General features: G+C 39.7%; 1 protein-coding gene across 1 annotated transcript in view; it reads right to left on the reverse strand.

Annotated features, from left to right (window-relative positions):
• Positions 1 to 17,896, reverse strand: part of cdk19 (cyclin dependent kinase 19) — a 75,878-nt gene that overhangs the window by 56,018 nt on the left and 1,964 nt on the right. Inside the window, exon 2 of the mRNA XM_033648548.2 lies at positions 12,519 to 12,594. Within this exon, the coding sequence (XP_033504439.2) occupies positions 12,519 to 12,594 (76 nt within the window). The remainder of the gene's footprint in view (positions 1 to 12,518; positions 12,595 to 17,896) is intronic.

The following is a 17,896-nucleotide window of genomic DNA, read 5'->3' on the forward strand; positions in this document are numbered from 1 at the left end:
CATGATTTTGGCAACAGTGGACCAAATGTGTGATGTTATGTTCACACATAATCAGGCAGACAGTAGACAGCAAACTGTGTATCATTTTAGTTGGCATAGAATACCAGCAACGGCATTGTTGTAAAAAGCTTTTTGCCGTCCTTCTAGCGTCTTTCCACAAGGAGAAAACTTGGGTGATTTGGACGATTACTGGACATTACTACAATATTTACAAATCAAACACAACAATAACCTTATTCAATGTATTTTAGTCCATAATTAGTAAACAATCTGACATCACCATTGCAACAGATCATCAAGCATGCTTCGTTTTACCGTCCTGCAATTTCATCTGACTGTTCATTTGTTTCCCTGTGATATCCAGAAGATGTTCATCTGCTGCCTACCATCTGCCTAATCCTATGTAACGCAGCATAACGCTGGGATAACTTTCCAGGGAGTTATTCCTCCAGCTACAGTGTTTACGCATCTAGTAAGCCTTCAGCCTCATGGATTTATATAAAGGGATGTACGGATGCAATCCTTTGGATCAGTGCCGGCACAGATCCTGACCTTATTAAGCTGACTGAGTGTCAGCTAACGGTCAACAATCCACATCAAATACAGTTTTATGTTCATTTACAGGAGTGAGATAATGTGCGGAAAGCAGCCGCTGATAGTATTGTATGCGTGTGCTTCACAATACATGAATTTTAATGTTGAAGGCAGTGACAGACCTATACTGTGAAACCTGAAGAACTACACGTTTTTCCAAAAGGAAAATAGACCTTTTGTGCACTTTAGTAGTGAGATGGTTGTGAAACTTTGCAAAGTTGTAATACATTTTATTCTATGTAACAAGAGTTAAAGGTGAACAGCACAAGAAACTGGCTCAAGACTCAAGGACTGACACTGTGGTTCTGCTTTCTGAATGCCCAATGAAAAGATCCCACTGCCTCGTAGAACACTTTGTACCAGGTCATCTGTACTTTGCCCTTGAACTGAATTTCACACAACAAAGACTACACAGCCTTTGCAAAGCACAATTCGGAATGAAACACCCACCCACACACACACACAAACGTTTTAAGTACACTAAATGGTCTTGATGCATGCAACCAAAGTCCACTCCCCTTTTCGAGCCAGTGTTCTACAAGGCTCGACCAAACAATTTCCTTATCTCATGGCAGGTTTCTCCAGTCCAACTTTCTAAAAAGCTGAAACATGACACCGGAGCTTTTCTGTCTACTTACTGTACAGGGTAACAATAGATATCAGAACATAGTGATTATCTGTTAGCATTCACTGTTTGAAAAAAAGAAGAAGCAAAAAACGCCCTAGCAATGTTTCCGCCTGCTCGCCCCTGGACAGACTGTCATGGTCTGATTTGATTATTCAGGAAAGGAATGCTACTAATGCCTTGGCAAAAAGCATCTCATCTTATTTTCTGTTTCCCTGCAGAGCATATACCAAAAACAAGCCAACTTTCCCCACCATCAGAGGCTTAAGAAAAGGCCGATTGTTCTTTCAAAGCTTAAAACACAAAGCAAAACAACAGCCTTGAGTTCTCTGCTTGTGCTAGTAACACGACACTGAGGAGCTTTGTTAATGCTGCCAGCCTTTCCTGGAGGTGAATCAAAGTCACAGCTGAATCCATGAAAAAACCTGTACTGACTTAATGTACACAAAAATATGTGTTAGATTCTTCTTCTTTAGCCTGAGAGGTATTACTTATCGTCTGTCAGGTAATGACAAAGTAGGGCTTTGCCACAAATATCTCCAGAAGATCCTGTAAAACCTGTTATGTTGAAATGAGAGATTATTTTGCAGTGGTATCACTCCAGCTGTGATATACTGAGTCATGGCTAAAAACAAATGTGGGCAAAGGGAGTAACGTGAAGGGGCCGTTGGTCCCTTCCCTACTTCCTATCCTCATATTTCCAGCCCTCTTCAATCTCTGCCTTTATATTAATCTCGACTATAAACCTGTAAAGTTCTATAACTGAATCTTGCAAGGTGGACAAATAGACAGACAGACATATAGAGTGCCCCAGAAATAAGTCTAGCATTTTACCACTCACAGTTCCCTTGTCTCAAAGTCAATGGATTTTTCAGATTGATTTTTGGTCAGATACCTGAAATAAGGTCTGTGGTTACCACAAGATTATGAGACTTTCACGTTTTGTTCTACAACATAAAATACGTAAACACCCCCCCTCTGTACCTTAAAAAAGGTGGTCGCTAACAAGTTGCTAAATGAGACTACACTGAGCCATGCCAAACACAGCTTTACAGTCTTGTTATGATAGCGATGTTAGTGATGCGACTGTGGCGTAGTTTGTTTATAACCTAACGTTAGCTTTTCAATTCTAGCAATGGCATTTAGGCTTCAGTAATCATGAAAACGAAGGTCATTTGTTAGGATTATCTTACTGAGCAAAACATGTAAGCATCAGTTTGCCACAGACATTATTTTCAGCAATAATCCTAAATCCAATGGAAAAATATCATTGGCTTTTTAACAAGCGAACCAGTGCGATGCTAACTTCTGCGTTTGCCTACCGCCTTTAACTGCAGTATGAGATGCATTTTGGGAGAAAGTGCTCATAGGGCGGGCTGGACAGGAGGTGGATGGGTCGAACAAACTCCAGACTGCCACCCAAGAGACCACTCTTTGTTTCCCATGTAAAACCAAAAGTCAATCGAGTTATTTTAATAACAGCCTAGTACATTTTGTTGGTAACAAACTTTGGCTTATTTTAAGCCAAACCATGATGTTGTTTTCTTCACTTAAAGGGGAACACCACCTAAATTAAGAAAGTTTCCATGGCCTAGGAAAGTACAATCAACATTTGTGAACCTGAGCTACTCTCTGTCAAAGACAGAAACCAGAGAAAAAAGTCTCAAACTTGTGATGTCATAGGGTGTATAGTCTGGGGCTGCTCATTGGACAATGAAAAGGAGTTTGATTTTGTGGACCTAAATAATGTTTGTTTTCTTCTTTATACCCAGATGAGCTTTATTCTATTGTAGTGTTCTCAGTTCTGACACAGAAAATGTACCCATATACTCAGATCATACTCCTGGGTGCTCTCTGAGTCATCTACAACATCTTTCTTAGTTCACTGTCAATGAAGTAGCTCCAGACTTGTGACATCACAAATTTAAAGTTTTAGCACTTTAGCTTTTGGATTTGGGAGAGAGGTATTTATTTTTTTACTAATATTTTTGGACCATCTCAGACCATAGGAATAACATGTATGAAATTTGACATGGGCATAGTTCCCCTTTAACCACATACTTTTATTGCCTAAACCTAAGAACAAAGAAGTTTTTTTTTTACCTAAGCTTTAAGTTTATTCTGAATAGAGACTTTATGCATTCAGTGAGCCGAGACTGTGCATTTCCTGTAAAATGAAAGTTTACTTTGAAAAGACACAATGCATGTAATGAGCATAAATTAACATGCTGTCCTTGAGTGTCCAAAACTGATGCTGGAAGGTTACCGACAGCATCACAGTCTGAGATGTAACGGCACTGACCAATATCAGTATTGGTGGAAGTGAGAAAGCGTTGGTTGTGTTGTTGCTGCAGCTGATAAATATTAGGGGTGTAACGATACATCGATCCACATCGATACATCGATTAACGATCCAATTACATCGATGCAAAATGAAAACATCCATCCATATCGTCATCTTAAAGATACACCTTTATTTTGAAATTCACATAGCACATCTGTGTCACCATTTTAGTGAACAGGTCTATTTTTATTATTTTTTGTTACAGAAGAATACTGTTTTTCATTTAAATGCCTGATACCTGGAAGAGCTCAGAAATAAAATGGTCAAATCATATTTTAGTTGTTTTTGTGAGTTGATGTAAATGATTGTGTTTGATGGGCATATGATATTGCGTCATATCGATCGCAGGCTCCTGAATTGAATTGAATCGAAATCTATCTATCTATCTATCTATCTATCTATCGTGACAGACTTTGTGATATCGGCAAACATCGTATCGTCATCCAAACAAATCGATAAAATATCGTATCGTGATGAAGCTGGTGATTTACACCCCTATATCGTCACTAAAATACCACTGAAATAAAGATTATAATCTAATGTAACTCTTGACTCTTGAAGCAGTTTGAAAGTCATACCCCATTTAGACCAACACAGTGGCAGAAATCAGTCATCAGTAGTGCCAAAGTTGTACATTTTACAATCCTATACAAAGTGGATTTTTTGCTTTGCATTTTGGCAGTGAGAGAGAGACAGGAAAGTTAGGGGAGACCGAGGGTATGACATGCAGCAAAGGGCCCAGGCTGGACTCAAAGCTGCTACAGTAAGGGCTCAGCTCTAATAGTACATGCTATAACTGGGGCAGCCCCTACAAAGTGGATTTAACCCAGCTACCTTTCACATGGAAGTGAAAACTGAAGTGAAGTGAACACACCTGATATGTCTGTGATAATGGTCCATCTTAATGTCAGAAGAGCACTGCAGCATATCTGCAGGATCTAACGGATGTTTAGGTGTGAGAAGTTGAGTTATAACTAAACAGATGCCTTTGTCCATTAGCTGTAGACTTAGAAAACCGGTCTGGTCACTCCTGTGTGTTTGCATTACAGATTATTAAAAAACTCATTGAAAGCAAAATGAAAGCCCCGTTTTTCCTGTGTGCATCATTTAACTGGTGACCTTTCCAAATTCTGCGGAAGTGGTTTTTCATACAGAAAATGAATAAATGACAGCAAGCAGCTTCCTGTGTGGGGGAAAAACATGAGCCCTGGAGTGTTTTTGCGTGCATGCTATGTGTGTCAACACACTGCCAGCACACAAAGAGGTACAGTATGGAGAGTGAGCACTGCTGTCATTTTTTCACACATCACACCTCACCATCACCATGTGAGTGACAAAACAAACAATGAGACGACTGCTGCAAATCCAGGGGAGTCAACTTGCAGAAAGCAAAGCCTGCAAGAATGTAGACACCCGTTTTACAACAGGATTTGTCAGTCTGATAAATCATGAGAACATCAAAAGATATCGGATTGTGACGACAGATTTGTGTAAATATTTCATTCAGAAAACCGTGTGCTTGGTTAGTCAACATTACAGCTCTTTAGACAGTATAGCTCCATGTTTCCTTTCTTGATCCTGAAAGTCTTTTCTAAAATGTCATTGTATCAGATCAGGTGATTACAGAACCATAAATTCCTGCCGTGACACATCGCACTATTATTGGGCTGATATTATGTGGTCTGAATCCAGCATTAAGGGACTGGACGAATGAACAATAGTAAGTTCATGTTACGGTTTTCTGCATTTCTGAGAACCAGTGTTCTTATCTTAAGTTGGCAAAAGTGGCAAAATGCATGTTACCCATCAGCATCGGTGGCCATTTTGGATGTAGAGGCCAGCCAGAGGCAGTAACAGAGCTGTGGCAGAACCTTTTATAGGTGAAATTGGGTAGAAAATATCAGACCATAGTTACTGAATGGATTTAATATTTAAGTGTGTTTCCATCCATGTATTTCTATGTGCATTTTCAATTTGTTCACAAAAATATAATGGAAACACCAAAGAATTTTCAATATCGCAAAAGAAGCTTTTACGCTTGGCTAAGAAAAAAGTTGACCAGTAAAAGCAAATGTGACAAGTGCAATAGAAACAGACAGCAATTAAATGATGCCATACATGAACCATGTTCTCTGAAGCTTGCACTCCAATGGAGAGATGACAAATAGCGGCAGATGAAAACGATAAAGAGACTGTCACCTTCCATTAGTACAGACTTGAAATAAACAAAAACTCAGATTTTTCTACATGGGTTTCCATTCTTTGAGGTTTGACTGGGGTTCTTTTATTGACAGCAAATTCATGGCACCTTTACTGGCACCTGACCAACTGGAGAATTAACTGGCCACCAACTATTTATCTTGATAAACTTAGAGGAGGTCCTGGTATCGTGTGTGCTGGCTTGCTGGAACACCTCACTGAGACACTAACAGTGTCATTGTTAATGTTATAAATTACACCTGTGCTTCTCCTGTTATGACACATCAAGTATGTCTGATGTGGAAAAGGTTTATTCTGACCTTGATTATGGTTCTCAGTATAAATCAGCTGCAGGAAACATTAAGTTGGCATTAAACCCACACCAGCAGAAGCATTTTCTGATAATGCTCCATTGTAGTGAAACAAGTTGCCATAGCTGATTAGATAGGCAGGTCAATGGTGTTTACAGTGCTATCTTTTATCACTTTACTTTAAAGGCCTTTACACACTGGGGGTGGGGTTTTTGTGTGTGTAATGAAGTCTCACATCAATATATTTTTCAAACTCTACACAGAATCAGAATGTATATGTGGCAAAAAGTGACCTATTTTTTCTTCCAGAACAAGGTTGATTTTTCTGAGCCTCTACACCATGAATAAAGGCATCACCAATAAATTTGCACCAATACCTTGAGGAGTACAAACAGTAGCGCTTTTTAAACAGGTATTGTGCAAATTTGCAGGAAAGCCCAATCAGTCTTTTTTCAGCATTGGCAGTATAAAAACAAAATCGGGGAGTGTGGCAAAATGCCGCCTGCCTACTTTTGTTTATACAGAATGCGCCATTTACGGGGCAATGGGGGGCGTGAGCAAGTAACAAAACGTTACAACGTGTGATGTAAACAGTGACGTGGGAGGGACGCAGCAGCTAGTCGGTCCTTTGGCAATTCTCTTGTAAGTCGGCCCGTTCTTCACCATTCCTGTCATCTGAGGGTTAATGGCCTCTTCGTTTGCGAGGACAAGGAGGGTGCACAATTCCTTGTTTCCCCAGTTGCTCATCTTTACAGTGTCGGTCAGGTTTGTGTTTCCCTCTTGCTACTAGCTGCTCGCTAATTCCTGCTATCAGCTGTTTCCTGTTTATCCACCACCGGTGGGTCGCACGTGCGGCGTCATCAACAGCCCCTCCCGTGGCGGAAGGCCACCTCAGTCTTTTTAAACTAAAAGAGTTCCGCCAATATGACTACATTACGAGGCGGAAAATTGGGCACCTCGGATCAACTCGCCAATCCGGCTCTGTGCGTCTAAATGCTCGCAGCTTGCCAGCAAAATGGCCCAACACTCGCGGAAAATCTGGCAGTGTAAAAGGGGCTTGTAATGCTGAGGCTCCATAGTTTGAACCAAGACGGCAAACTTTATGACTCCTTTCAGCCTTCAGCGCATACCAGATGCACATGGAAGAAGTTTGCATGCACAAATCTATTCATTTTAACCCAAACCACCATTTTTTTCCCTAACCTCAACCAAGAAATCATTTCCTGGCAGAAAGCCCTCTATAGGCAAACTTCTCTCAAAAGCATACCACGTCCACTCCTTCCATTCTTATCTTTCACAGTAAAAGCCCTAGACATAAACACTGTGTAAACGTTTACCAGTGGGAACTCAAATTTACTCAGAGAATTTTACTTAAAGGAAACTATAAAATAGTTTACGGGAGTTTAAACAATTTTACAGCAGTTTGCAGCAACTTACCTCAGACTCACCACCAGACACCACTAAGGGTCAATAAGATCCAAGCAGCAAATTTGCATCGCTGCCGAGGAATCTTTTTGAATCAAAACCTTAATTTGAACAGATGTCGCAAATTTGCAATGCAGCCAATATGAATAATTTCCATGAAAATGAGTTTTGTGCATTTTCATGTCATTTAATAATCACACCCTCAGTACGTAAAGGCCTTAAGTGTGCTGTTCTCTATAAAGTGTATTGAGGCCTACGGGACGGCACGATGAATAAAGCCAAATACTTTACAAGCAGGTGTCTGCACCCTCATCTGCTTTCTGATAACTCTAACTCTGCTTTGATGGACACAAAAAGACTTTTAAAACCCACCTTATTACTTTGACTTTGAGTCTGTGTCTTGCCACAAGATTCTTGTGTGACAGTACCTCTGCTTTTATCTACTGAACTATTTTTACATTAAAAGTCTTCACAATCACATCACAAATGAACTGCATGTGTTCATCTGATACTGTTGTCAGGCAGGTAGAAAAAGGGAAGTACAAAGTACCTGATCTGTTTTGCTACTGAATCTTGAGCAGAGATGCTCGTTCTATTGAGAGAATATTTTAAAACACAGTGAGGTGACATCTGTACTCGCTACATGTTGCCTGATGTGTGTTCAGCGCTCTCCAGTAGTTATGCTGTGACTGACCTTTGTCCCCTTTTTCCACTGGTTGGCTGTAATGCAAGTGATTCAGGAATTTGCCTTTGCATACCCAAGCCCATGCACTGCAAATGCTGTATACTTTACAAAACTACCAATCATTTCCAAGACATACCGGGGTTTTTGGGGGAATTTTGGAATGTGTTTCTCAGAGAGTGTCACTGTTTTACTCTGGAGGAAATATGCGTGCAGTCTTGGGACTTAAAACGAAACAGGCTTGAACATGCAAACACTGGTTTGTTCTTTTAGATCATTCCACCATCACTGTGGAGCAGAAGGTTTCAATCTCTTACTGTCATTCACTTTTTCTTTTCTTATTACAGTGCTTTTCTCTGTGGAAAATATCGAGCAAAGAAACCTCCCTGCCGCTACTGCCACCCACTACATCTGCACACACTTTGGTTAAATGATGACTTGAGTTTAAGAGCTGTGGCTAAAAGAGGAACTGTGAATATGTGACTTTTGTCAGCTGTTGAATGTACAACAAATGTTAATGCACATCTCGAATTCATATAGTGTAATTGCAGAAAGTGTAACTGCAGAAAGTTTGCTCAGTAATACTGAGAGTGTTTGCACAGTGTCACTGCCAGTGTTTGCACCATATGGCCCATATTCCCTCTCCAGGTGAACATGTTACACTGGAAACCAGAGACTCTTACATAACGGCCAAGCAGCCTGTCAGAGGGGCCACATTCTTTCTTTGGCAGTCATCTCCGAGGACTGGCTGAGTGGCATGCTGACTTGCCCTCAGGCTGCACCACCCCCCACCACAAATACTATAGACCTGGACTCCACTGCTGGCTGGAAACCATGTCTTTCAGACAAGGTCATATTTACCGTAAATGTTGTCTTTTTTCAGAAATGACAGTTATGGAAAGGGCTGCAATGCTCACGCAGTATGACACAAAAAGTATGCTGAGAAAATTGCAGTATTTTCTTTACGTCAATAAAACATTATACAGACTTTGTATTACGGAGCTAGTAGGATAAAGTCCGTTTAATGTCTGGTCCAAATGATTCGGACATTTGCATTCATGTACACCTCTTTGGGGTAACGTCAATTGTCCACAGTATCAGACCTTAAAAACATCTGTCCTGAGATTTGCTCATCTATTTCAGTTAGGTAGACGGGGAAAAGTGCACAAGTAGAGAATGACAAAACGTTAAATTAGAGCTTGGCAATATATCGATATTATATTAATAGGATGATATGAGACTAGATAACATCTTAGATTTTGGATATCGTAACACTGTAAGTGTTGTCTTTTTCTTGGTTTTAAAGGCTTCACCACAGTAAAGTGATGTAATTTTCTGAACTTACCAGACTGTTCTAGCTGTTCTATTATTCACCTTTAACCACTTAGTCATTATATTATTAGAGATGATTATTTATCAAAAATCTCAACATAAATATTTTGTGAAAGCACCAATAGTCAACCCTCCAATGTCATTTTAATGTCCATATTGAGGTATTTGGTCTAAACTGGTGTGACATTTAATTTTCTCTGTATTGCCCAACCCTTTGTTAAAGATGCCCTGTGGAGTCTTTAGTAAACTAACAAAGTTTTGTTTATATGTAGCGTTAGTCATAATGCTTGTTTGTATCCTTGAGGCCTGACAAACATGCCATTAGTGTATTTTAACTTTAGTTACTTCTGCAGCCTTTACATCGTGTTGACTTGTCACACGCCAACAGTGTTACCGACGTAAGACCTAGTAAGATTGCTTACTTAGATTGTGGCTTTTTACATAGAAGTGACTCAGGTGGTTAGTCAGATATGAAATTGACATGAAACAAATCATGAATCAAATTTACATCACAAGGTATATGTCTGAAAGAGGTACTCGCTGCATGAAGGCGGCAGAGGCTCTGTTCAGACTTAAGTGGCTTCCAGGTAAATCCTGATGTGTCTAAATCTGAAGAAAGATATTTCCCACCTTATACTGGCATCAGAATGCATAGATAAGTGCCCAAATATATAGCATTTCATTTTTTTAAGCAAATCATGCCTAAATGGGATGAAAAATCATAATGATAATGATAAAGAGTTCCTTATCATCATGTGTTCTTCTTTTATGTACGTATGTTTTAATACTTAAAGCTGCATCTCCACATTACAAGCACGGTACTGAGAGTGGTACACTTAGAGGATAATTAAGAGTAAAGCTATAGCTGTCTCTTTCTTTATTCACCAGCATAATGCTTAATTCAGTTACTGCACAGAGCATCCTGAGCTACACATCCGCCATGGGCAAACAGTCAACAGAGCGTAGAGCTCTTAAGATTCCTTAATACAAGACTGGATATTAGATCAATATAAATAAAAGAAATACTAGGTCCAGGAGTCCCATTAAAAGATAATAGTCCAAGGAAGCCCAAAATTGGCTCAACTGCCAATTGAGCCAGTTTTGTTTAGTTTTATCTTTACACTTTCTGAGAGTGAGATGCATTAGGGTGTTGTTAGCCTAGTTTAGCATACAGACTGGATGCAGGTGGAACAGGTAGCCTGGCTCTGTCCAAAGTTGTTAAACACACCTGCAAACAACTGTAAAATGGTCTTATTTGTACAGTTTCTCTTGTTTGTCAAACCCATGCACAAACAGAAATGTAAAAACAACTGACAACTTGACTAACAGACAAATAACAAAACTGCAAATTGACATTTTTACATTTCTGCCTGTGCATGGGTTAGTATACGGATTAAAGAAATGAGCTACAACATGGTAAATAGTGAGCTTTAGTCACATGTTTTTATATTGGACTGGAGCTGGCCAGCTGTTTCACTTGTTTCCAGTCTTTACACTGAGCTGGGCTGACCACGACTTGACTGGAGCTCTAGAGTCAACGCCATAGATTGTATAAAAATAATGGACGTAGCCATCATGAGGTCACCCATTGGTTGTGGACCTCTGTTGGGAAGCCTCAAGTTTGGCATTTTGGCCTCCTCCATCTTAGATTTTTGAAGCCATATTTGAACGAGAGGATGATTCTTACCCTAACACTAGATGTTAGCTTAGTTAGCATGGTGCATTTACAGTCTGCGGTTACCTGTGATAATGCTAATTTTCTTAAGCAAACAACAGGCTCAAAACCATTCATACAAAATCTACTTACTGGAAAAACTGAACATCCAACTACTCATAGGGGCTTTTAGTACAAACAAATGCTGAACAATACTTTTTTTTATGTGACCAAAATGTTACAATTAACTTGAATGAACTGAAAGACACTGACACCTTGTTTCAGCACAGTTTAGTTTTGTGTCTTACGCGCCTAGTGTTCAATGCAAACAAATGCATGTCTTTAAAGATCGAGATAACGCCACAGATAACGTCAAATCTTGTGGAATATACACATGAGGTAGCACAGAGACAAAAACGGGACCAATAATGCATGGCAACAAATAAGTGAGGAGGTTGACCTATCAGGTGTGTAGCCAGTTTTGTGAAATATTTTGTTAAAAAGATGTATGGTTCACTATGTATGCACTCCGTAGGCTATGTCACACAGCAAGCATGCTGCCAATGTTAGTTAGCTAAACATGCCTTTGAAATTTTCATTTAGAAAAAAATGTATAAACAGATTCATCAGTCTGTTAGCTAATTCGTTTTTATGCTAACTTTCTGTGGCACAGTTCATGTGGTCTGTCCAAAATCTGCCGCAAAAGTTCAGTTTTTCAACAAGGCCAATTCCAGACCAATAACACATAAAATCAAAGAGGTTTTCATAGGAAAGACTTGACTTCTGATTGATTCCCCTATGTGGACAGAGCTATGTAGAAAGAAGGCGTGAAATAGCGATAGCTACAGCTACGCCTTTTAATTTGTGAATCTGGGGTCACACCATGGTTACATTACCTAACTAATGTTGCCACTGTGGTAGTGACTTGTCAACAGACAGCACCCACCTGTACCTCTAAGCAGCAATGCCCTTAATTATGCATAACTTTAAACCTTAATAACATTTGAATGGATGAGTCACATAAAAATTCACGCTCCCTACAGTTGTCATAAATGTTGAAAACCATTTTTGTACCAGGCTATTAACATGTTTATGTCTGCATTAAAGTTGGGCATTTTAACATGGGGGTATATAAGAACTGACTTACTTTTGGAGCCAGCCTCACTGGCTTCATTTTTCAGCCCTGGATGTTGCCACTTGGTCAGTGCACCAACATTTAATAATTATCTATGTGCTCATCTGAATCCCAGAAAAAAGCAAAGTATTTTGCAGTGTTGATCTTTTCCTTTAAATTGAACAGTGATCTAAGTGAATAGAAACAAACACACTAATAAAAAAAAGTTGTAACTTACAGCGATCTCCCTACAGGCAGACATCGATATTCCAGTGCCTTCTATTTGTTTCAGTGCATATTCCTTCTCATCTTTCCTGTAGAGACGAAAAGAGAAAATGGGGGAAACATTACTAGATAGCACAGATATTCTTATCAGCAGCCTTTTTAACATCAACCTCAAGTGCTCTGTTGTCACAGCTCCCGCAGGGCCTGGATCACTGCCCTGCATGAATTTCACCCTTCATGCAAAGACAGATGCTCAGGATTCAATCTAAAAAAAAAAAAAAAAAACGGCTTCACTGTAGCTTTTTGCTAAGGCTGGTCTTTCTTTTTACTTTCTGGTATTTGCAGGACATGCATTTGCCCTTGTGAAGCCCATTTGTGCATGAAAACCAGTTACTAAGCGAAATATGAGATGGCAGGGTGGAGCATGTTCAGCAGACAGATATTGATTATTTGAGATAAGCAGTGTTCCGGCATATGAAATGCAACCTAAGCAGAGAGCAGTGGAGAAATGAAGGCTAAAAGGAAACAATATCTGTTTAAAACAGTGCAAAGAGGCATGATTAAAATGTAAACACAATCTGTGGAAAGCATCCAATAACAACTTCATTCAGTGAGCAGCCCGCACAGATCAAACAGGTCCCGGTGGTGTTAAAATCAAACCCACTTCAGCCTAATTTGCACTGGAGATGGTCATGGATTAACTGGAGCTCTCAGGCACACAACTCTAATACTAATTGAGCTGCACAGATGCTCAAAAGAGCTCACAACATTCAATCTTTTGGTCTGTAAACAAAATTGCCTCATATGAATTTAGTCAGATTCACATAATGAAATAGTTTATCCATTAATCTGCTGTGCAAAAGCAGAGGGAAAAAAATTGTAAGTAAACCTGCTCCTCCACATAATCCACCAGGTATTTCAAACAGCATTTTTCAATTTGCAACAGGTTTGAGCCTGCTCCATTAGGGCCTCACACAGGAAGCCAATTTCAAACTAGAATTCCCACCTAATAGATGTATGCCTCCACCAACCACTCAAGTTGCAGTTTACTTTCATGTCTATGTGTAACCATGACAGTACACAAAGCTTCAGAAATGGATGTTGTTAAAATGTGGACACTTTACACACCATGTGTAGTGTCACCAATTCAGTATCTCACCAAATGTCTCCCCTTCTGTTCCTGAGTTATGGGGTTGAATAATGACCAGAAAAGTCTTTTTGCAGAACCATATGATGTCACAGTGAAGCTGACCTTTTGAATATTAAATGTCATCACTTCATCATTTAATCCTATTTGTGTGAAATTCTGTCATAAGTAGTGTATGAATTCTTGAGCTGTGGCCAAAAACATATCATGTGGTAAAAATTATCTTGGCCTTTGACCAGTTAAATCTAATCAGTTGACTCTTGAGTCCAAGTGGACCTGTGTGCCAAATTTGAAGACATTCTCTCAAGGTCCTCTTGAGATAGTGAGATATCATGAGAATGGAACATAATGCCTCTAGCCACAGCTGTCCCTTACTCGGAGGCATCAAAACTCTGCAAGCTGCGCCACCTTACGTCTTCTGTCCAAAGTTGATTTCAAATTAATCTGTCTTTAAACAGTCAGAAAATACTGAAAAACACCAATCATAATTTCTCAAAGCCAAAGAAAGCATCTTGAAAATTCTTCGTCTGTCAAACCAACAGTAAAAAAAAATCCAAATGAAATTTTGTTTTGTATAATATAGAACACAACAAAAACAGCATATCCTCACACTGTAATGTATCCTCATACAACCATTCATATGATATCTGATGAATTAGCACCCAATGAATTAGCACTCCTACCACTTAGGGTAGGTTTAGGAGAAGAACTGTGGTTGGGTGTCATCATGTAATGTATCTGAGGTGAAGATACGTAGGTTAGCTTTAGAAAAGTAAAATTAAATAAGTTGGGTTGAGGAGGGTAAACTCACATAGGTTAGGTTTAGGAAAGTAAAGTGACACAGGTTAGGTTTAGAAAAGTAAAATTACGTAGGTTAGATTTGGTAAAGTTATGTAGGTTAGTTTTAGGAAAGTAAATTTTTTTAGGATATTTTTAGGACAACATCCAACGCACAGGAGGTGACTGGTCACTAGTCTTGTACTCAATAGAACGTCACAAAGAGAGAAAACAAACCATTTTCATGTCATTGTGAATCTGATTAATCTCTTACCATATGTTCAGAATCATGCTTCATATGGCACTGTAAAGTTTTGTGTTCCCGAAATTCTCAAGGCAAAACAGCCAATGAGGGAATTCTCTGCGACTGACTCCCTCTGATGCTGATTCAACATGCTGCAACAGCTTCTAAGAGATCCATAAGTGAGGGACGTGCCACAAGATCTACAGCCGATGGTCAGCCACACACAGCCAAACAACACCCGACGAGTAACTGCCGGCGTGGTTGGTCAGGGCCCTTCACTCCATACCTCTTTTGCTGGTTAGTGTGCGCCAGAAACACCGGCACAGGCCTCTGCAGTGACGTCACTGCGGTTTGTATGTGGTCCATTCATGTCTCTCTCAAAATTTGGAACCCTGTGGTCTGCGGAAGCACTGGTGACTGGCTCTTGGTGAGCACTATGCAATGCCAGCACGATAAACCTATGCTTAAAAAACCACCAGAGACAAGCAGCACTGCAAACGTCTAAACAAAGTTTACTTTGGACCTGAACAGACAACCCAACGTTTTGTGCTTTATTATAGTACAGCCGTAGTAGACCTAATAAAACACATGGATAGAAAAATTCAAACTGAATTGAGAGTGACTAAATTTGAAAATACTATTAAAGCAATTAAAGTGGTCGTACCCTGTAGAGTCAGCCATTCATTCTGCAGTGTGAGCGCTGCATTTCATAATTCAGGGTTATCAGTAAAATTATTCTTAAATGCCCCTTGCTAAATTCAAATAATAACACTATGAGCAAACAGATGTGATTTGATGTATTAACCCCAAGTGTTGGTATCGTCTCCAATTAATGCATTTATCAAGACCCACTGAGAGACTGCTTGGAATGCATTTGGACCATATTTGCTGTGTTTTCAACACTTACAAAAAGACGAAATAGCATTTCGCCATCTTTTTTTATTCAGATGAAGACAAGTCTGATGAAGTTGTAACAAGTTAGTATACTTTACTAGTTGAATTTAGAACACTTGTGTCTGCAGCAGAGAGATACACTGGCCAGGCTGTTCTCATGTAAAACAAAAAAAGTAATGAAATGACAGTTGTAATCCAGGAGGATGTGATCACGTGACCTATGCACTGTCCTCCTTCATATGACGGAAGCAAAAGGAGAAGTAAGGTGACGTAAAGAGGGACAAAGTCGCAAACAATCACAAACACAGGACTTTGACCCAGGAGACCGGTGTTTGTTTCCCATGTGAAACGAAATGTCAACCATGAGTTATTTGAAGTCATGTACATCAAGTTACGTCTTGTTTCATTAAGCATGTAACGTGACAATGCCTAACCATGATTCTATTCCTAATCTTAAACTAAGTGCCAAATCATGTTTTTCCATGTACAGGTGTCTGCAAGGGTACTGCTTTGATCCACATGACGTAAATGTCGACATCCACCCATGTCCGCATGCAGCCCATTTTTTGTGACCACGCAGACTGTACATGTTCCAATCTCTTGTTCGACACTTCAGTCCACTCCAAAACACTACGGTAAAGCCAGCCCCAACTGCCTCATCACAGTTGTTGGATGTTTGACAGACATTCACTCCAGACCCAGCAGCATCTTCTTGGTTTCCCTTTCACCTAATGTCAGCAGCGGACCCTCAAATGTACTATCAACAGAGCCAAGTGTGCATCTGCGTGACTACGGCTGTCTAGGGATGTTCAACACTGAAAGTATGTCCAAGCCTTACCCAGTTGGGGCCCTAATGCCAAAGATGTCATACAAACTACTGAATAAGTTGCACTGGTGCTTCGTCCTCACTTATACATATATATATATATATATATATATCTATACTTGTTACTTTAAGGTATCAAACAAAATAACTCAAAGCCAAGTTGAATCCAAACTTCTCCAGCCAAACGATACCTGTATTTGATCCTTTTTGTACACTAGTCTGTGGTCTCGTGAAATCAAGTGCAGTACATTTGATGGAATTGGCAGTTCAGCGCCACCAATATGTTCAAATGTACGACCGTACAACATGCCTATGGTATCTAGAGGTATTTTATGCAATTGAATGCTCGCCTTTACATAATGGGTATCGAATAAAGTAAGAAAAAGGTATCATATCAGTATCACTGTAAGGGAACTGGTAACAGTACTGGTATCGTGATTTTTAAACAATACTCAGCCCTACTACAGAGACACAATACCAGACTGCATGCATATGGAGACACTCCATCTTCTTCTTCAACATACTGACAATACATCTTCACACCTTGTCAAGGGCACACTTCTCCTTTTCCTGCCAGCTGGGACAAACTGGCAAAAGCTGCATATTCCTTCAGCCGTAGGTGTGAAGCCAGCAAACATTAAAAAACATGCATGTGTGATAATTCATTTCCACAACTTTATACACTAGGGACAGAAAGTGGTTTGCTGCCTTACAGTTTTCACTTAAATAAGCCTTACAGGTTACGTTCAGTGGGAATATGCAATGCCCTCCATCCCCAGGGCCTCGCCTACAGCCCTACAGAGAATACAATCCAGGCTGAAGCACAGACCGATGGCAGCAGCTCTCCACATTCCACTTATAGTTGTATAGTTTATCTTTCCAAAGACAGAAAAACCCCACAGTATTACATTTTATAAGCTGTAGTATTGTATCGTGGTATTTAGGTGAAGCAATGTAGTTGTCAAGGCTACTGCTTTTCAAAACAAAAAATAAAATCTTATCCCTGCAGTCAAAGTGAGGTTTTTATTTCTGGAGTCAATTCTGCATTCCTTTTCAAACTGCGCACAGTGCTTACTGATGAACTACAGTCACTTTAAATTGAACAAGTTGATCTCTCGATGGCTTTTATGTATAAAATATCAACTCTATTAGTGACGACCTTTTTCACAGCAGACATTTTGACCTGTCGTGGCAGGAAAAGCACAGGTGTGGTAAAAAAATTGATGGCTGCACTCCATTATCAACCTGTACTTTATCTGCTTCGATAACACATCATAAGACTCCATATTACCATCAATGCACTGGGCTATTCCGAACAAATGAATACCTGCAGTGTCCTGGCATGAAAGGTATAGTACTGCTACTACTGCTATACTTTCCACTTCAGAAAGTATAACTGAATGTACAGGCAGTCCGATGATGCATTTAAATGCATAGAGGTTTCACAACACCTGCATGAAACAGCCATATTTCTTCTTTAATTTGTTCCATATAGTTTTAAGG

Source organism: Epinephelus lanceolatus, chromosome 13, assembly GCF_041903045.1.
Source record: "Epinephelus lanceolatus isolate andai-2023 chromosome 13, ASM4190304v1, whole genome shotgun sequence".
NCBI lineage: Eukaryota > Metazoa > Chordata > Actinopteri > Perciformes > Serranidae > Epinephelus > Epinephelus lanceolatus.